Here is a 21,560-nt window from a genome sequence, read left to right on the forward strand (position 1 = left end):
TTAGTTCAAATTTGTACAAGTTATAAGGAGATCTTTCTAAGATAGTTGATTCAGCCAAGAATCATAGAGGCTTCAGAGATGAGGAAATTGGGGCTTAGTAAGACTTGTCTACACAGGTAACTAGTGCCAAAACTGGGATTCAATCTGTTTCCTTCTCTCCTTGACTCGGATTCTTTAATACAGTAATATGGTGCATAACGACATTTCCATCAAGGAAAGACACATATACAATGGTGGTCCCATAAGATTAATATTATATAGCTTTGATGTGTGTAGTAGGCTATCCCATCTAGGTTTGTGTAAGCACATGCTGTGATGTTCTCACAACAACTAAATCACCTGACGATGCATTTCTCTGTATCCCTGTCATTAAGTGACACATGACTGTATATACCATTCTGTCTTTAATCAAGTACGTCTATGGTAATAAACCTTTATTGATCTTACGAGTTGAGGTAGCTGAGGAGAGAACAAGTCCTGTTAGGAATATTTCATGGAGAAGTGATTTTTCAGTTTTAACAAGTTTTAACAGCTGCTTAAAATACAATTCACATCCCATACAGTTCACTCACTGAAATTGTATGATTCCATGACTTTTGCTGTATTCACAGAGTTTTGCAACCATCACCACAGTCGATTTTAGAACATTTTTATTACCCCAAAAAGAAACCCCATACAGGGGCTGGCCCTGTGGCCGAGTGGTTAAGTTCGCGTGCTCCGCTTCGGTGGCCCAGGGTTTTGCCAGTTCAAATCCTGGGCGCGGACATGGCACCGCTCATCAAGCCATGCTGAGGTGGCATCCCACATGCCACAACTAGAAGAACCCACAACTAAAAATACACAACTATGTACTGGGGGGCTTTGGGAGAATAAGGGAAAAAAATTGAAAAAAAGAAACCCCGTACATCTTAGCCATCACTGCCCAATCTCCCCATTCTCCCCAGCCTTAGGCAACCACTAATCTAGTTTCAGTCTCTATAGACTTGCATGTTAAAACATCTTATGTAAGTGGACTCATATAATATGTGGTCCTTTGTGACTAGCTCTTTTTCATTTAGCACACTGTTTTCAAGGTTCATCTGTGTTGTAGTATATATCACTATTTCCTTCTTATTGCCAAATAATGTTCTATTGTATGGATATATCATATTTTATTTATCCATTCATCAGTTGATGGGCATTTGAGTTGTTTCCACTTTTTTCATATTATGAATAATGCTATTGTGAATATCTATGTACAAGTTTTTGTGTGGATATATGTCTTCATTTCTGTTGGGTATGTACTTAGGTGTGGATTTGCTGGATCATATGGTAACTCTATGTTTAATCTTTTGAGGAACTGCCAGACTGTTTACCAAAGGGGCTGCACCATTTTACATTCCCATCAGCAGTCTGAAGGTTCTGTTTTCTCCATGTTCTCCCCAACTCTTGCTATTATCTGTCTTTTTGACTAGAGCCATCCTAGTGGGTGTGAAGTGGTATCATTGTGGTTTTGATTTGCATTTCCTGAGTGGTTAATGATGTTGAGCATCTTTTCATGTGCTCACTAGCCATTTGTATATCTTTTGAGAAAAGTCCATTCAGGTCCTTTACCCATTTTTTAATTGGGTTTTCTTTTTAATATTGAGTTGTGGTAGTTTTTTATATATTCCGTGTACAAGTCCCTTATAAGATTTATGATTTGCAAAAATTTTGTCCCATTCTGTAAGTTGTCTTTTCACTTTCTTAATGGTGTCCTTTGAAGTTTGATTATATCTGCTTTGTCTATTTTTTTTATTGCTTATACTTGGTGTCATATGTAAGAAACCATTGACTATATCCAAGGTCACAAAGATTTACACCCATGTTTTCTTCTAAGAGTTTTACAGTTTTAGCTCTTACATTTAGATCTTTGATTCATTTTGAGTTAATTTTTATATATAGTGTGAGGGAGGATGCAACTTCATTCTCTGAATGTTGATAGCCGCTTGTACCAGAACCATTTATTGGAAAGACTATTCTTTGCTCCATTGAGTTGTCTCGGCAAAGGAAGTTATTCTTAAGCATTGCTTTCAAAGGATAGATGTAAATGGCAGAAATGAAAGCATTCTGATCTGGCTTCTAGGTAAATTATGTGAAGAGTATGAGGTCAGAGAGTCCTTTGCCCATGGCTGACAGTTGGAAATCATAATTAGAATTAGAGAGTGAAATTGTAGAGGAGAAGTCTATCAAGAAATGACCTGATGGTCTCAACCTCTTCTGTTGAAATAAGTCATAGAATCTTCAGTTAGTAGGATGAGTGTACAGAGAAACTTTGAGAGAAGTTTAAGTATGCAAAAATTCCTGTAAATTTATAAGATAAAGAAAGCCAATATAGAAAAAATACAAGTAGTTAAGACAGAGACAAAGTGTGAGAAATATAATTTATAATTTTATTTCCTCCAAATAAATACAGAAGCACAGCAGTAGAGGCAATAAACTGAATGGAAAAATAGTGGAAAGAGCGTTAGTGAAGAGCATCAGAATTTCTAATCCTAACCTACACTGAGTATGTAACCTTGAAAAAGTCACTTAACCTTCAGAATAGTAGCTGACATTTACTGAGGCCCTGCCATATTCAGAACCTTGTGCAAGCCTCAGCCTTCTTTTATAAAATGGAGATGATGTCAGATTAATTACTTTGAAACTTTTGTAAAGAGCCATATACATAGAAGGGATTATTATGCTCGAAACTTGGAAATTATTCAATGTAGTTGTAGCAGCAGCTGATAGTATGTGTGTCTGTGCTCAAGCAATTCATTAAGGTGTTCTGTATCCTGATTTTGATGATGAAGAAACTGATGTTCAGTGGTTATGAAAGTTGTATAGTCAGTAATCAGTAGAGTGGTTCTGCATTCCAAAGGGGTGATGAGTCCTGAGATTGGTGATCTCCGAGGTGACATAAAACAATATCATATGTTAATAAGGTCAAAAGTATATCCCATTTGATTAACTTATGGGTCCCAGAAGAACTAGATGTTATGAAGCACAGTCATACAAATAGTTTATCCATGTGTATGCTAGAGTCTTAGAGATTTTTGTTCAGGAGACAAAGGGAAGACAGAACACCAGTGAGGTAATGAAGTCACAATGGAAAGCAGAGGTAAGTACAAGAGGCCAAAATAGTACACAGCTTGTGGAGATGGGCAGACTTTGCTTTGAACTATGAGAGGTCACTTCTTAGAATGAATTCTCATATTGATACGCTTTGAGGACCCTTCTCATCCCACCAATAAAGTGCCCATGGTTCATTTCCAAACATCATGAAACTAAGTATCTCTTAAATGTTTCATAGCTCTGATCTTTCAGCCCCTTATATACTTCTTATCCTTCCCATGGTTGAGTTGAGAAACATTATTTGAGAATATAAGAATAATAGACCAGAAAAAGAGTACAAGAAAAGACCAGAAAAGAATACAAGAAAAGAGCAGAGCAAATTTTATTCCTTGATTTATCCTGTGCCGTTATCTTTTTGATGGCAAGTACAAAGTTCAAGCTTTAGTTGTTATCCTGCTGCTACTGCTAAATTATCAAGCAGTATACGTGCTTCTGTTTGATGCAGTTTAGCTGTTGGAGATATCATCAGCTGGCACAAGGGAAGCAAAGAACTTTGAACTCTAATTCTAATTCTGGGTTGCAAAACTTTCAATTTCTGCGTAGAAATCCATGGATCTATGATGGAAATATGAATAGGAAAAGTAACTAATATAAATTGAGCCCATGCTTTATGTGATGCAGTGTGAAACACTTGAAGATGAAGTGAGTGTCTCAAGCCCCTGAGCTATTTTCGTTTGTACTGCTCTGCTTCTCAGAACTGGCAGAATTGGGATTCAGAAGAAAGGTCAGTGAGTTGAGAAACTTTGAGAGAAAGCTAATGCTGTGTGCTAATTTTGCATGTATATATATGTGTACATGTGTATTTAATAAATGATGCGGAGTTGGAAAAGAAGGAACCAAACATATGGTTCTTAAATCTAGTTTACCTCTCTCCTGTGTAGTGTATAAGAGCAGGGAATCTGAAATTAGACTGCATAGATTTCCAGCATCTTTCTTCCTTTCACTACCTTATGCAACACGTTGATGCTAGACTTCTCACCCCTTGTGAACATAGGGCATTGAACCTATTTGGTATGAAGGAAAAGTAGAGTCAGGAAAAAAATTATTGAGGCTGTTACTACATGGAGATTATAAATGGATTGCCTAGACCACTTGCCAGTGAGCTCAACTTTCTAGTGTGTGCTGACCAACTTCTGTCAAAAATCCAGATTAATATGCTGAGGGATATGCTACCCAACTGTTCTGTAGGCTATCCTAGCCCTCTTCCCAGTATCAAGTCGATTACCAGAAAGCTGCAGGTCTGAACTGTGTTCCTTTAGCTCTTGTAGAAACTCAGTCACTAACTATGATTTTATAATAAGCCCTTGATTTTTGTTATGGGTGGATATAAGAATCATCTACAAAGAATGTTTTTCCATCTTTTGTAGAAATCATTGTTAAAAGATTTCAATGGTTAGTCGATTTTTCTTATATAAAAGTTTAGATGCAAATTTCTCCAAGTGTGCTGATAAATTCTTAAGCACTTTTTTTAACAGTTAGTGAAAAATTACAATATATTTCCATTTTTGCTTTGGTTGCCAGAAAATTCAAAAGTATTCAATTGCAGTAAGTAGCCTTAGTTTATGTTTCTAATTCACATCTATCTTCCTGTCCCCCAGTACATTTTTTGTTCTTTAATTATAATTTTTACTGAGTTTACAGAAAATACATAAATTTTGCAAGTCATCTCTCAAGTTCTTTTTTGAAAGTAAGGTAGATTATGAATTAGTAGCTGGTATTGCAACAGAATTGTGTGATAATGTACAGAGATTCCTTCCAGGCCTCAATATTCCTAATTAACGTAGCACCAGAGCAGAGAAGTGCCTTTTTAAAACGTACAACGTTAGAACCGAAGAGCCAAATGTGAAAATTAGAAACTCTTTCTTTTGAGAAAAAAGTATAGTTCTGGAGTTTATAATTTTTTCTTGCCCTAAGTCATATGAATCACAAACCAATGGTTTCCAGCCTGTAGACTTACACCCTGGTGACAATGGCCCTGTTATGAGTAGTCCATACGTCCCATATGTATTTTTCAAAAGTGTTATTTAAAACTATAATCTCTATCATCTGGAAGTTTGTACATTTTTTTAACCTTTTAATATTACTGTATATTAGAGGTATTGGGAAATTGAAGTAAATTTAGTAGGCATGATAATGGTATTGTAGTTATTTAGAAGAATAACCTTTAATTTTGGAGATATATACTAAAGCATTTTGATATGGAGTATCACATAATTTACTTTAAGTGGTTTAGCTGTGTTTGTGTGTGTAAAGGTGAAACAAATGTGGTAGAATGTTAACAGTTGTTGAATCTAGCTGGTGAATATATGGGCATTCATTACAACATTCTTTTTATTTTTGTGTGTATTTGAAATTTTTTGTAATTAAAAGTAAAACAGAAATGGTGCTCATACTTAAAAAGAATGGTTATCAGTATTTAATCCAACCTTTGTTTTTTAAAAGTTTCATCACAATGATTCAACTTCCTAGACTTATTTTTGCCCAGCATTATACTAGTAGCATAAGGGGATAAGTAACTAAAATATTAGATAACCTGGTGCTCAAATTACTGCTGCCGTCTTTTCTTTCCTGAATGACTACAGTACAGCATTCTGGCAGGCTACCTAGGGGATACAGACATGTCCCGCCAGTTACAGATGCAGAGAAGTCAGTAGAACTGATAGTTTGTCATTTGTGCTAGTAGATACAAAGTGAACATGGCAATCCCGGAGCATGTTAGCCTGCTCACACTTCACTGTAAGAGAACCACAGCATCAATCCAGGTTGAGGTTGGCAGACTTCTAGGTCAATTATAAGGTTATAAAGATAGATATCCCACTCCCTTCCCCACCAATTCATGTTTGAGTCAGCAGAGAAGGTATAGAATGGGTTAAACTCCTGTTTCTGCTCTGGCCATAGTACACCACTTGAAGTCTACAGACAAAAGCAAGTCTTTTTGGCCCTACTCAGTCTAGTCTTATCCTTCCCAGAGGTTCCAAGAACACCCCCAGATGGTAGACAAGCTTTTACCGGTTCCCACCTTTGAGCAGAATCACTGCCAGGCTACACCACCTGCCAAATAACTTGCTCTACTATATTGTAGCAGATGATATTGGGGAAGGCCAAGGGCTCAAAGACAGCTGCAGCTCTCCTTGTAATCTTGACTCATGAAATTCTTACTTAGAATATAACAGAAGCTAGACTGCTCGTCAGCTTTCTCACACGTGCTCACATTCACTTGTTCTCTCATGTGTATACTTGTACTTAAACCTTCATAACCACGGGTTCTCTTAGCCTTCTTCAACACAGGTTTCTTTGTTGTAGGTGTGTGTTTAATTTAGATAATGGATTGTCAGATTATTACTGATATATATGTTCTCATAATTTTTTCTTTTTTCTTTCTGTGTTATATTTCAAACAAAACAGAATAACATAACAAACACTCAAGTACCATTATCAGGCCTTTTCAAACTTATTTTGCTGTATTTGCTTCAGATAGAGTTTATTTTTTGTGTACCACTCCTCAATCCATTCCCCTTTTGAAGATAACTACTGTTCTGAATATAGTGTTTTTCGTGAACATATATGCTTATGTACTTGTATTGCCTATGCATGGATCCATAAGTAATATATAGGATTGTTTTACGTGACTTTAAATTTTATGTAAATAATTCTGTGTGTAATTTTTATAACTTCCTTTTTTTCACTCACTATTATGCTTTTGAAATTTATTCACATTGATACATATAGTTCTGATCTATTTATTTTGTTATGCAATATTCTATTTTATGAATATACCACAATTTAGATTGATTCTCCTGTCAATGGAGATAGAGGACGTTTCCAGTATTTCATCGTTTCATAAACCATGCTCCAATGAATATTCTTGAACACGTCTCCTTGTGCAGTTGTATGACTGTTTCTCTAGATATGTACCTGGGAATGGAATTACTGGGTTGTATAGCATATTCATCTTCAGTTTAACTAGACATTGCCAAATTACTGTCCAGAGTGATTGTACCACTTTAAACTCCCATCAACAGTATCTGAAAGTTCCCGCTGCCCCACATCTTTACAGACACTTGAAATTTTTGCCTGTCCGTGGTTGTGAAATGGTATCTACACAGCTAATTTCTTCATAGTGATTTGCTTATGTTGGGCAAAGCTTATGGAAAGTCAGTGGAGCTGATTGACATCCTAGATTTTTCCTAAAGGAAAAATGCTTCATTTGATTTGCTTGATTGTACAAATAGTTTAGTAGGCTATTCTGTATGAAGTGCTGCTTGCTAGTGAAAGACGTAGTTTTCAAGAGCATGAACAAACCTTATTTTAGGAATTCTATACGAGAATACCTTTGAGGAAAAATTTTCCCATAGGACATTTTCACTTTCCGAATTTATCCTTATCGTTCCACTTTCCTCCCATGATTCTCTTAGCTCTTTTGACAGATGATCAGGGCATGAAAGAATGAGATGTCAGGACCTTTACAGACAAATTACATCTGGCAGCAGAATAAACCTACTTCTACTAAGTAACAAGCTTCCATGTTTTCATTGCTATCATTTTGATTACGATTACTTCAGTAATGAAACTGAATCTGTTTCTGAGGAGCCAAAGTAAGAGAGCAGAGAATATTCCACTGTTGAATTGGTAGCAGCTACCTTATAATTATCTGGTGACTTTTCCAGAGAAAAGTATAAAGAATATGTTATTTCATGTGCATTGTACTTAGATGGTTGCTTCTTGAGTTGGATTATATAGTTATCTGTTGCTGTGTAACAATCACCTCAAAACTTAGTGACTTAAGATTCCACTTCTGGGTAAGATGGAGCAAGCACACTTCATCCAGTCTCCCCCACTGAATGCCCCTATAAAACTTGGCACAGAGCAGCTATTTGAGGATTCTGGAAGGTAATTTTGTAACAGGTAGATTGGGAAGAAGAGCAGATTTTTGAAGTACTACAGAACTAGGGTTGAATTTAGCATTTTTCCCTCTTCAGTATCCCCAGCCTAAAACTCAGAAGTAGGCATCAACATGGATACAGAGAATTCCAGGAGAAGCCATCAGTTGTATTGCAAGGAATAAGAAAGGGATATTCTAATGCTCAGAGAAAGTGCAGAAACCTCTTGTTTTTCTTTGTTTGTTTTTTCTTTTCTCTGTTCTCTTGCACCATGAACCTCAAGCAATTCTGTGGTGGCAGCAGATTGGGTTCTGGCAGGAGCCTTAAAGGTCTGAGGGTGGAGAACCTTTCTCTCTGATCAGTGGAGCTTTGGTTCCAAAAAAGGTAGAATGAACCCCAGTTACTTTTTTTCTCTCTCCTTCAGCTGCTTGGCTCCAGACACTGGCATTATCATGGAAATTCTGTGGCAATGAAGTAAATAAAGCCCTAGCTTTCTGGCTAGGTGACAAGAAAGGGGAACCCTAGTGAACTAGAAAATACTGGGGAGATTGTGAGAGGGAGAGGCTTGGGAAACAAACTCTTGAAATTTTATATATATTATGAACTCTTTGGCTTACCCATGTGATGTACTTGCAGAAATGCAACCCCAAACAGCATACCTACTCTTTGAAAAATGAAGTATGGGTTAGACCACTGTCCAGGTACCAGAGTGGCAGCAGGATGATACACACATAGAGCAGGCTCATATAGCACTGCAAAGACTTTGAAAACCTAACTGAATTGGAACCACAATCCACAGAAGCCTGATCAGAACTTATAGCCTGAAGAAAATTCCAGGATTTTTTGGGTTGAGCATGCTAAAAGAAAAATATTGATATTCTCTATAGGATTTTAAGATGACCTAGAATCTCATAGCAGTGTTCAAAATGTCCAGAATACAATAAAAACAAATCACTTCACATTTAGAAAAAGAAAGAAAATGAGTTCACATGAAAGAAGTCAGTCAAGAGAGGCCAATGCCAAGAATACACAAGACATATGTATTATCTGACAAACACTAACACAGCTATTATAAAAATGTTCCAGCAAGTAAGGGCAAACACTTTTTTTTTTTTTGAGGAAGATTAGTCCTGAGCTAACTGCCACCAATCCTCCTCTTTTTGCTGAGGAAGACTGGCCCTGAGCTTACATCCATGCCCATCTTCCTTTGCTTTATATGTGGGATGCTTACCACAGCATGGCCTGCCAAGTGGTGCCATGTGCGCATCCAGGATCTGAACCAGTGAACCCTGGGCCGCCTAAGAGGAACGTGTGCACTTAACCGCTGTGCCACCAGGCCAGCCCCAGGGCAAACATTCTTGAACAGAAAGATAGAAAGTCTCAACAAAGAAATAAAATAGAGGGGCTGGCCCGGTGGCACAGCAGTTAAGTGCACATGTTCCACTTCGGCAGCCTAGGGTTCACCGGTTCGGATCTCAGTTGTGGACATGGCACCGCTTGGCATGCCATGCTGTGGTAGGCATCCCACATATAAAGTAGAGGAAGATGGGCATGGAATTAGCTCAGGGCCAGTCTTCCTCAGCAAAAAGAGGAGGATTGGCAGCAGTTAGCTCAGGACTAATCTTCCTCAAAAAAAAAAAAAAGAAAAGAAATGAAAGAGATGAACTAAAATAGAGCTGAAAAATATAGTAACTGAGAAAGAATTCACTGGATGAAATCAATCAATATCAGAATGAAAATGACAGAGAAAAGTGTCAATGAACATAGAGATAGATAAGCAGAAATTATCCAATCTGAGGGGAAAGAAAGATTGGAAAAAAACTGAAGAGAAATTTAGGGACTTTTGGGACAGTGACCATAGGTCCAATATTCATGTCATCAGAGTTCTAAAAGGAGTGGTACAAACAAATTGACTTGAAAAAATAGTGCCTGGAAACTCCCCAAATTTGGCAAATGACCTAAACCTACAGATTCAAGAAACTTAAGAAGCCCTAAACAAGATAAATACAAAGAAATCCACATACAAACACATTGTGACTAAAATTATCCTAACACCAAAACTAAAGACAAAGCAAACTTTTGAAAGCAGTCAAGGAAAAATAATGCAGTGCTTCCAGGGGAACAACCATTCAGATGACTGCAGATTTCTCATCAGAAATCTTGGAGGACAGAGGGAAGTGAAATTACATTTTTAAAGTGCTGGGGGACGAGCATCAACTTAGGGTTTTATATCAAGGAAAAATATCCTTCAGGGGTGAGAGTAAAATAAAGACATTTTCAGATGAAGGAAAACTAAAAGAATTTATGGCCAGTAGCCCTGCTGTAAAAAAATTGCTAAAGGAAGTTCTTAGGACAGAAAGAAACTTGGAGCATCAGGAATGAAGTGAGGGCAACAGAGATGGTTAAAATCTGGGTAAATAAAAATCTTCTCTTGAATTCAACTGACAGTTTAAAGCAAGAAATTATAACAATGTGTGATAAGATTTTCAGTATATTTAGATATCATACATAAGGAGGGGAGGGTAAAAGAACCTATAATGGTGATAAGGTTGGTACCTTCCACTTGAAGTGATAAAATATTGATTCTAAGTCTGTGAAAAGTTACACATGTATATTGTGATCCCTAGAGCAACCACTTAAAAAAAAACTTTACAAAAAAATATAGTCAAAAACACAGTAGATAGATTAAAATGGAATACTAAAAAATGTTCAGATAACCCAAAAGAGGCAGGAAAGGAGAAAAAAATAGAATTAAAAACAGAATAGACAAAAAACAAATAATAAAATAGGAGACTGGAATCCAAACATATCAGTAATTTGCATTAAATGTAAATGGTGTAAACATGCCGATTAAATGACAGATTATCAAAATGAATTCTTAAAGTACAGTCTGATTATCTCCTGTTTATTAAAAAGATTCACTTCAAATATATAAGTAAGTTACAAGATGAAGGATGGAAAAAGATATACTATGAAAACACTAATCAAAGGAAAGCTAAACTATCTATATGTTAATATCAGACAAAATAGACATTAGGGCAAAGAAAATTACCAGGAATAAAGATAATACATAAAGATAAAAACAGTTCACCAAGAAAACATAAAAGTTCTAAAACTGTATGTGTATATGTAATGTTAAATATTCTCTTAACAGCAGACCTTCAGAATACAGGAAGGAAAATGGACAGAGCTGAAAAGAGAAATAAATCCACAATTACAGTTGGAAATGTCAGCACTCCCTTCCTAGGGATCTGTAGAACCTAGTAGGCAGAAAATCAGTAAGGATATAGAAGAACTAAATAGCCGCTTGCGCTAGCTGAATCTTTCGACGTATATAGAACACTTCAGACAACAGCAGAATGGATATTTTTTCAAGTGCCCGTGAAACGTTTATCAAAGTCGGCCATATCATGGGCCTGAAATAAATGTAAAAGAATCAAGTATGTTCTCTGACCACAGGAGACTTAGATTAGGAAACAGTAACATAAAGATAACAGGCAAATATCCAAATGTTTAGAAATTAAACAACACGCTTCTCTAAATAATCCATAGGTCAAAGAGAAATTCTCAAGGGAAATTAGAAAATGTTTTGAGCTGAGAGAAAATAAAAATACATCGTATCAAAATTTGCGGGATACAGCTAAAGTAGTACTTAAAGGGAAATTTATAACATTAATTAGAAAGAAGAAAGATGTCAAATCCATAATCCAGCATCAACCTGAATCAACTAGAAAAAGAAGAGTAAAGTAAACCCAAAGCTAGCAGAAGGAAGGAAATAGTAAAGAGAAGAGCAGAAGTCAGTGAAGTTTAAAACAGGGAAACAGTAGAGAAAAACAATGAAAACAAAAGCTGGTTCATAGAAAAGATTAACAAAATTGATAAATCTCTAGCAAGATGATGATACAATAGAAGACAAAGTACTAATAATATCCAGAATGAAAGAAAAGGGGATATCACTACAAACCCCACAGACATCAAAAGGATAGTAAGGAACTACTATAAACAACTCTACACACTTTAAAGCAACAACTTGGATGAAGGAGACCAAAATCTCAAACAAAAAACTACCCAAACTCACTTAAGATGAAATAGATAACCTGCATAGTCCTATAACTATTAGAGAAATGAAATTTGTAGTTTAAGACATTTTGAAAAAGAAATCAACATAGTTTCACTGGCAAATTCTACCACACCTTTATAGAAGAAATGTACCAAGTCTGTATGATCTCTTACAGAAAAAGGAGGAGTGGATTCATTTTATGAGGCCTGCATTACCCTGATATCAAAATCAGACAAAAGCTATACAGGAAAACAAAACAGCAGACCAATTTCCCTCATGAACAAGATGATAAAGTGTTCCACAAAATACTAACAAATCAAACATAGCAATGTAGAGAAAGAATAATATACCATGTCCAAGTGTACTTTAAATCAGGAAAGCGATGCTGATTCCATATTCGAAAATCAATGTAATGCACAAAATTGACAGCCCAAAGAATCAAAGCCATTTGATTGTGTCAACTGATACAGAAAAGGCGTTTGACAAAATTTAATACCCATTCATTACAGTCATGCGCCGCAACTACGTTTCGGTCAGTGATGGACCACATGTATGCAATGGTGTTCCCATAAGATCAGTACCGTATAGCTTAGGTGTATAGTAGGCTATCCTATCTAGGTTTGTTTAAGTACACTCTGTGATGTTCCTACAATGACAAAATTTCCTCAGGATGCATTTCTCAGAACATATTCCCATCGTTAAATGACACATGACTATTTAAAACTCTCAGCAAACTAGGAATACAAGTGAATTTCTTCAACTTGATAAAGAGCACCTATCAAAAAAATTTTTAAACTGCAGCTAATTTCATACTTAATGATGTAAGCCTGAATCTTTTCATTGTAAGATTGGGGAAAAGGCAAGGTTATCTTCTCTGGCCACTCCTGTTTAACACTGTGTTTGAAGTCCTTCCAGTCCAGTACAGGGCTGGAAAGGAACCTTGTTGATCATGTAGTCAAATAGCATCCAAAGAAGTAATTTGTCTGAAAAAAGCCTCCACAGAGGATTTACATAGTGAAAGTATAAGGCAGGAGTATGAAACCAGAAACATCCTACAAAATGAGTGCATTGCAGAAATTGAGAGTATTTTTGTTTTTACTTTTGCTCATTTCTTTATTTTTAACCAATAGCAAACATAAGAAACTAGATTGTTATGACATGAATGAATGAATGCATGAAGTAGGAAAAAGATGATAGAAGGGCAACAGCATGATGTAGTAGAAAGAACACAAATAATGGAGAATCAGAAAAAATGGATTCTAGATCTGATAATGGCCACAACTGCATCCTTCACTTCTCCTTTTAAAGCCTTGGATTTCACACTTCAAAATGAGGTATTTGATCTGAACAGTGCTTCTTAACATCCTTAGGAGGGTCTAGATATCAGAATCTTTGATGGAGATGTACAAGTTAAAAAAAAAGTAGAATCAGTATAATTCTTGTTTTCAAAATATGACCTACAGAAAGTAAAGCATAATAAAAGATTCCAGGGTGGTGAGAGGACATAGAATATAGAATGGGAAAGTACTGAAGAGGACATGAGTTTTATAAAAATGTTGAGAAATAGTAGTCTATAAAATATAGATGATCTCTAAAATCAGTAGAGAGCACGACCTGTTCATCTTATTCTTTTTTTTAAACCCTAAATGCCAAAAACAGTGCCTGGCACATGGTAATACTTGCTGAATAAATTAATACAGGGTCCCTCCACTTAGAAAATTTTACTGCGGACTTTGAAGAGAGTAATTTAGAGGTGTAAAAGTGTTGTCACTTTGTTAGTCATACCTTTCCTCTATAGATAGGCATAACTGAGTAACTCTTTTGGTCCCCTACTAATGTCTATTCACTTTTGGCCTAAAGTCTGTAGCTGTATAGTGCTGTATCTACCTGTACAGATTTGTATAATTTATCAGATGCCTCCTTTTCTTTTGCTGATTCATGGAAGAAAATAAAAAATGTTAGTTCATGTCTTCTCACTTTGGCAATAGACTAAAACCCAAACACCAAAGGAATGTTTTCCTGCCCTCACAAGCTTATCTTCTGTTGGCCTTGTGTTAAGATCATAAGAAAGCAGCTCAAAACTCAAAAATACAATACAAGTATTCCTTTTCAATTAATAATAACCACTTCTCTGGGCACTGTTCTCTGTGTATCCTAAAACAGGAATCAAAATTTCCTTTGATAATGTAGATATCAACACAAAAATTTATGTTCAAAATAAATTATTCTTTCAGAGGTCCCGATAAAATGACCTAAAGCAAAACTTATTAATATAGAAAACTATATCCAGTATTTTGAAACTACCCAGTAACAGTTTTTTCTAGTTGGTGATATTTTTATTTCTTAGGCTTAAAAAAAGAAGATGCTGTATTTAAGTAAGATTCTTAATGGGAAGATTGTATTAAAAATTGTAAGATTACCTGTTAGGTGTTTGGGGACAAATATAGATCCCAAAAAACTTTATTAGAAATTTAGAAATCTGTAAATAATCAAATTGTGTATCTTCTTTTTAAATCTAATATTAATAAACTAGTATTTATAAAATTTAAGCTAGTGTATCTTATAAATGAAAACCCTTTGTTTTATTTCCTTTATTTCTTTTTTCCTTGTCCCTCCCCACCCTACTTCCATTATATATTAATAGACCTGTTTTTTGCCCCCTCACTATATGTCAGATGACATGTACTAGGAACTTGTTTTCAGCTGTCTTGCATGGACTGTTGTAATAGCCTCCTAAATGCTCTTCATACATCTGCGTCCCTCGCTCACCCCAGCATTGTCTGTTCTTTACTCAGAGTGACCCTGTTAAAACCTACATCAGATTCTGTCCCTGCTCTGCTCAAGGCTTCCAGTGACTTCTTTATAGGAGCCTGCAGTGTCCTCCACAGTCTGACCTTGCTTCCCTCCACTAAGCCTCTCTGTCCTTATTTTCTATCATTCCCTCCCTTGTTCCCTAAGACTTCTTGGCTTCCCTTGTGCACAACAAACCCATTCCTATCTCAGGGCCCTTGAACTTGGTGCCCCTCCTGGAAAACTCTTCCCCAGATATCTACATGGTTTCATTCAACCTCTGGTCAGGTGGTTTTTAATCAGAGAGGCCCCGTCATCCTCTATTCCCTTTATTCCGCTTTATTTTTCTTCATAGTATTAACTACCAAGGGATGTATAATATATTTATTATGTTTATTTATTGGCTCTCTTGTCCAGCTAGAATGTAGGCATAATCTATTTGTTCTCTGACTAGACCCCAGAATAGTGCTCAGACATTTGAATGAACTTGAGCTCAGCTCAAGTTCCACCTCTTCCTTTGAAGCTTTTCTCCAGCACATAGTGATACGCTTTCCTCTCTTTTTCTGAACACCGTAGTAGGTGCTCATGTTGTGTCTCCACTGATTCCTTAAAGATAGAGCTCTTTTTGTAAACGTAACAACGTAGTATAAGACTGTGGACTCAGAACTGTACAGTGTGGCTTTAAATCCCAGACCAGCCACTTAGCCAGATAACTCTGGCTTATTAACCTCCCTATTAAGTTACTAACCTCCCTATTATTCCATTCCTCTGCCTGTAAAATGGCAATACTGGGTAGTTTGGTGACTGGAATACAGGGAAGATGGAATGGAAAAAGTAGGCAGGGATTTGATCCTCAAGATCCTTGTGTGACATACCTGAGTGTTTAGACTTTTTCGTGTAAGTAACAGAGCGTTGAAAGGGTAAAAAAAAAAAAAAAAAAGGCAATATTATGACATGGGATAGATGTTCAATTTATTTAAAATCCCAGCTTCATTCAGTCTATACTAATACTGAACTATTGAAGAACTTCTTACGAATTTACCTTCTTGTTGGTACTATCATGCAGTTTTTGTTTCATCTCCATGTCCTGTGTTTACTGCTATTCCCTGGCTAAATTTTATTTGTTAAAAAGATTGGGTCACTTTTGGTCTAGAATAGAACTCTCATGTAAGGGAGACCACAAAATAAAAAGGGTTATCTACACTGCCCTATTTTTTCTCTTGACAGAAATTCCATTTCTGGCTCTTTTTCTTATTTAGAACTTTTTAAATGTTCCCCTTATTTCAGGGAAGAATTTCTAACAGTACATTTGTATGCATTCTTGGTGACCTAAAAAGAAACAATAATGTGCATTAGGTTTGTAGTAACCTTTGCCTTTTAGGTACATGTGAGAAATGAGGTTATTTATCGTATCTTTGGTTCTGGCATACATCCATTACCAAAAATATTTTTTCATAACACTTTCCCTGCTCTGTTGTAAAGACATAGAGAAGGTTTGGGGCTCCTCAGCTAGGTCACAGTGTCCAGAAGACTGCCTCATCTCAGATTAGAATCAGTTTATTATTTGTGATACAAATCAAATTAACCAATAGTTCTTCACATTTCCCACTTCCTGTTCTTTTCCTCCGGACACAAAATAGGTTTGACGAGAAAAGTTCTTTGCTACCTTTTAATATTTTGAGCTGCCCATGTTTGGGATTCAAAGTATTTTTGGTGCTTATTGCTTAACTGGGCTGAAGATTATCTCATGTGACAGCATAGATCTCTTGTTTTGGAATTGCCATTACTTTCTAGAACAGCCACTCTGTACAGCGGCCAACATGCCCTGGATCCTCTTGCTTCATATTACAGTGATACTGCTTTGTCAGGGTAGAATTCAGCCTCACAGGGCTGGAGTCAGTCTCTGCTGACCTCATGCCACAGTACAGCATGTTCAAATCTGGGAGAAACCTGAGGGTTATTCGGCATATTCCTCCTCCTTCTCTCTCACAAGCATGGAACCCTCACTCTCCTCGGAAACCGTATGTTGTATATGTGTGTGTATCTGTCTTATTTTAAAAATCTCTTCCTTAGTCCTATAATTCTACAGCTTTAAGTGGGGGCTGGTCGAATAGACAGACACAGGAAATGCTTTGAGCTGCTGGAACTTAGCATTTTTCAGCAGTAGATCTCAGCCACAGGCATTTGCTATTTTTGGACTGACTCATGTGAGGTTGCAATAATTGAGAAGTATGTTGTGTGTTTCCTAGTTGTTCATTTTACCCACAGCTATTTGGGCAGAATGCACAGAGTGCTCTTTGGCTGTGTAGGCGTGCTCAGATCATACTGGAGTGTCCCAGCTGTCACATATGAGGGGTGCTTCAGTGCAGAGTAAATGTCATCCTCACTCTCTCGGGCTAAATAGTTATCAGAAAATACGTGTTTCCTTCGGTGAACAAGAATTTCGTTTGCATTTGGCAACTTGGGAAAAGCTTGGGTTAAATTGAAGATGCCAGGCATGCATAACAAATAAGAATTTGGATTAGAACCATTTGAAATATTTCTCACATTAAAAGTAGGTTCTTACCACTCAGCAGCTTGTTTTCAGTGTATTTTTCCCAAAGACTTGGTAAGTTTCTGAACTGTAAAGTAGTATACACATATCGCAGTGCTAAGTTCATGTCTCCAGATCAGCAGAACAGATCCCTGAGATACAACTGGATAGGAGGATGATCCAGTTTTATGCAAAACAACCACCATGTTCACATTTCATCCATAGTCTTGAGTAGAAAACTTTGCCTATAGCTCGCTCGTACCATGATTTTTTGAGTTGGTTTTATAAATGATACATAGAGATTTTCTGAGAGTTAAATGCTAAAGCAAAGCAGACGCTATAGTTTTACCTGATACTAAAGTTAATGTCCATTAATATTATTTGCTGTTGAGCCATTGGATTTGTTACCCTGGCTCCCGGCCCCATAAGACATTAACCACAACCCTGCTCAGAAACAGATTTAAGATCCAAACAGATTTTTACCCTGAAGTTTGATACTAAATTACTTTCTTATGCCTTATGGTTTGATCATTTAAATGCCAACTTTGTTAACAAATTTGTGCCTCTGCTCTTTACTCTTTTTTTCTGTTGTTTGTTCTGTATCTTGGATTTTAAAACTCTGGCACATCCCTATTTGTTCTGAGGATATAAAAGGTCAGTTTACTTATCTAAGTTTTGTTAAGAATGCTAGCCCAGGTTGAATGGGGTAGTCAGAAGGAAAGAATTCATAGGAGAGCCCTAAAAGGATAGGGGGTGGAGACTGATAATAAAACAGAAGTTAACTCATTTTTCTCCATTATTGACTGTCCAAAAAGGAGGAGGGAAATGTAAAACATAATTAAACATTTTTAGTTGATTTTATGTTCTCCATTGATTGCATTAATTCATGAGTAGAGGAAGTTTGCTAAAAAATGTACTCAGTACCTGAGTAAATGATTGTAGATTAACTGTTTCCTTGCTTCCCTACCCATGTCTCTCTCTCACTTACTCAAACTGTTCATTGACTCTGATAAACTAAAATACTCTCATTGAAACAATGATTAAAATGTTCAGAAATGAGATACTTGCTCCAGCATCTGGAATTCTTAATATGACTATCTGGATACATCAATCTTCTATGGATTGGGGTTCTGCAATATGCTTTGTGAAGAGTTCATTCTAAACTACAGAATGAACATTTTGAAGGAAGACTCGAGAGGGGAAAATCTATCTGACTCTAGGAAATAAATCAAGAGTTTTAGAAAAGTGGGACACTACAGAACCCATTCTGTAAATGTTGAACTTATATCTGTACTTTAAATACAAAAGATTATAATATCCCCAGATGTTGACCAATTCTAAAGATGAATAATTCTCTTTTTCCTTTCTTAATTACCCTGTAACACCGCACATCTGTATGTTTATGTTAAAGTCATGTATGTAATGCAAACATTCCAGACAACTCCTTGACAATGTTGACATTGCCTGAGTTTTCTATACAAATGCCCAGAATTTACAGTGGCAATTTTAAAACATACATGTGTAATCACTTGGTCATATATGCTATACCTTTTAAACAAATGTTATTTATGTTGAGCTGTCACTATATTAAATGATGAACTTTTGAAAAACAAAGTAAAACTTCCTCAAGTCTGAACCTTCAAATTGCTGCTTGACCTAAATCTCATTGGTCCATAGGGCTTGGAGTGCCATAGATCAGATCCCATAGGAACAATGCAAAGTTCTACCTACGTTATTTTTTAATTGTAGGATTTCTTTTTAATTGAGTTCCATTCAAAAGAAATAGCTAGAATAGTGATTTGAGTGGTGGGTGAGAAGTATAAAACACTGCAGCAGAAGGAGACTGTTTCAAGTTGCAGCATCTCCCTACTCCCAGTGTTCAAAATGCCTTCTTTTTCCTCTTCAAAACTAGTGAGCTCATGAGAATGTATTATATCCCTTAAGTCTACTGGAGGGCAAAAAAGTCAAGAACTCTGACTTAAAGCTTAAAAAAATTTGTCATAGGTTATTTTAATTCATACCAGAAATTATTAAATGCCAACTCCAGTTTATCCTAGCTGAAACAGAGTGATGTAAACCAATCATTTGTGTGTTGAACAAACAGTTATTGAGAGTCTGCTATGTATCAGAGTTTAGGATTTGAAATGGGTTGGGATATATCAATGAACAGTACAGACAAATCCTCTGCCCTCATGTGGTTTACCTTCAAGTTGGGGAAGATGACAACAAATAATAAACTTATAAGTAAACTATGGAGTATGTTAGGGATGGGCTATAAAAATAATAAAGCTGGGTAAGGAAGATTGGAAGTACTGGGGGTAGACTGCCATTTTTAATAGGATAGTAAATGTAATCCTCATTTTAAAAAAAGAGACATTTGAGGAAGGGTTTGAAAGAGGTGAGCAGGTTAACCATACAACTGTCTGAGGAATGAGCATTCCTGGCAGAGGGTACAGCCAGAACAAAGGGCAGGAGTGTTTCTGATGCATACAAGGAATAGGAAAGAGGTTGGTATGACTGGAGTAATAATGGAGGGGAGAGTGGGAGGAATTGGGGTGTCAGAAATTTAATAGCGTCCTCTCAATTATCTATTGCTGTATAATAAACCACCTCAAAACTTAGTGACTTAAAACAACTATTTCATTTGCTCAAGTTTTGTGAGTCATCTGTTTGGGCTGGACTCTGTTGGGTGGATCTTATGCTAGTCTTGCGTGGGGGTCACTGTAGTTGTCGGGTGGCTTAGATGGGACTGGATGGTCTAAGATGGCCTCCCTTACATTTCTGGCAGTTGGTACTGGCTGTCAGCTGAGCCTCTCTCCACGTGGTACACGATTTTAGCCTGGAAAGCTGTAAGGATGGAGTTGTCATTAAATGAGATGTAAAGCCTGCTGGAGGTCTCAGTGTAGCAACAGAGACCAAGCCCCAATGCACAAATACTTTTTAAGTCTCTCCTTGTGTCATATTTGGTAATGTTTCATTTAGCCAAAGCAAATCCATGGCCAAACCCAGTTTCACAGGATGGAGAAATAGACTCCACTTCTTGGTGGGAGGAATGGGAAAGTCAAATTGTAAAGGGAAGGGCTACTAGATTGGATGAATTTGTGGCTATTAATTGCCAGATAGAGGGCCAGATCAGGTACGCCCTTGAAGACCATTTTTAAGGACTGGCTTTCTCTTTTGAGTGTAAAGGGGATTCATTGAAGAATTTTAAGCAGAGAAGTGACACGATTTGACTTAGGTTTTTAAGGGATCATTTTGGCTGTAGTATTGAGAATATATTATAGGGCAGCAAGGGAGACCAGTAGGGAGGCCATTGTAGTAATCCAGACAAAATGATGATCATGGGTCAGACTAAAGGCATAGAGGTGAAGACAGTGAGAAGTGGTTAGATTTTGGATGTATTTTGAATGTAGAGCCAATAGGATTTTCTGGTGGATTGGATGTAAGGTATGAAAGAGAGAACTGATAATTACAAGGATTTTAGCTTCAACAGCTGGAAGAATGGATTTGTCATTAACTGAGATGTAAAGTCTGCTGGTGGGGCAGGTTTTGTGGGAAAGAGCAAGAGTTCGTTTTGAGATGTCTCTTAGACACCTAAGTGGGAATGTTGAATAGACAATTAGCTATATGAGTCTGGAATTTAGGAGAGACATCTGGGCTGAAAATATAATTTAATGAGGTACCACAATTAGATGGTATTTAAAGTCACGAGACTAGGTGAAGTCTTCAAGATGGAGAATGAATGTAGATAAGAGAAGAGGAAAAAGTACTGAACTGTGAGCACTCCAGTTTGAGAAGAGGAAGAGGAGGAAGAGTGGCCCATGATGGATGAGGAAAATCAAGAGAGTGTGGTGTACTGGAAGCCAAGTATAGAAGCTCTTCATAGAAGAAGAGAAACACCAACTGTGTCAAATGTTGCTGATAGGTCAAGTAAGGTGAGGACCAAGAACTCGTCTTTGGATTTCGTAATGTGGAGATGATTGGTCACCTCAACAAAAATGGTAGAATGATAAGATAAAAGCCAGTTAAGTGGGTTTGAGAATGGGAAGAGAGGAATTTGGAGACAGTGAATTTTAGACACTTTTTGAGTTTTACTGCAATAGGGAGCAGAGAAGTAGGGCAGTAACTAGTGGAGGAAATGAGGTCAAAAGTAAGTTTCTTT

At 36.8% G+C, this 21,560-nt stretch overlaps 1 protein-coding gene across 7 annotated transcripts in view; it reads left to right on the forward strand.

Moving 5' to 3' along the window:
- Positions 1–21,560, forward strand: part of TMCC1 (transmembrane and coiled-coil domain family 1) — a 252,278-nt gene that overhangs the window by 167,768 nt on the left and 62,950 nt on the right. Inside the window, exon 1 of one of the 7 annotated variants that reach the window (XM_014838432.3) lies at positions 16,731–16,886. The exons of 5 other annotated variants lie outside the window; for them this stretch is intronic. In XM_014838432.3, the coding sequence (XP_014693918.1) occupies positions 16,860–16,886 (27 nt within the window). In that variant the 5' untranslated portion in view covers positions 16,731–16,859. Of the gene's footprint in view, positions 1–16,730; positions 16,902–21,560 lie in introns of those variants that run through there. One more of the 7 variants, XM_014838429.3, reaches the window with a different exon arrangement.

Source organism: Equus asinus, chromosome 21 (genome assembly GCF_041296235.1).
Source record: "Equus asinus isolate D_3611 breed Donkey chromosome 21, EquAss-T2T_v2, whole genome shotgun sequence".
Classification (NCBI taxonomy): Eukaryota; Metazoa; Chordata; class Mammalia; order Perissodactyla; family Equidae; genus Equus; species Equus asinus.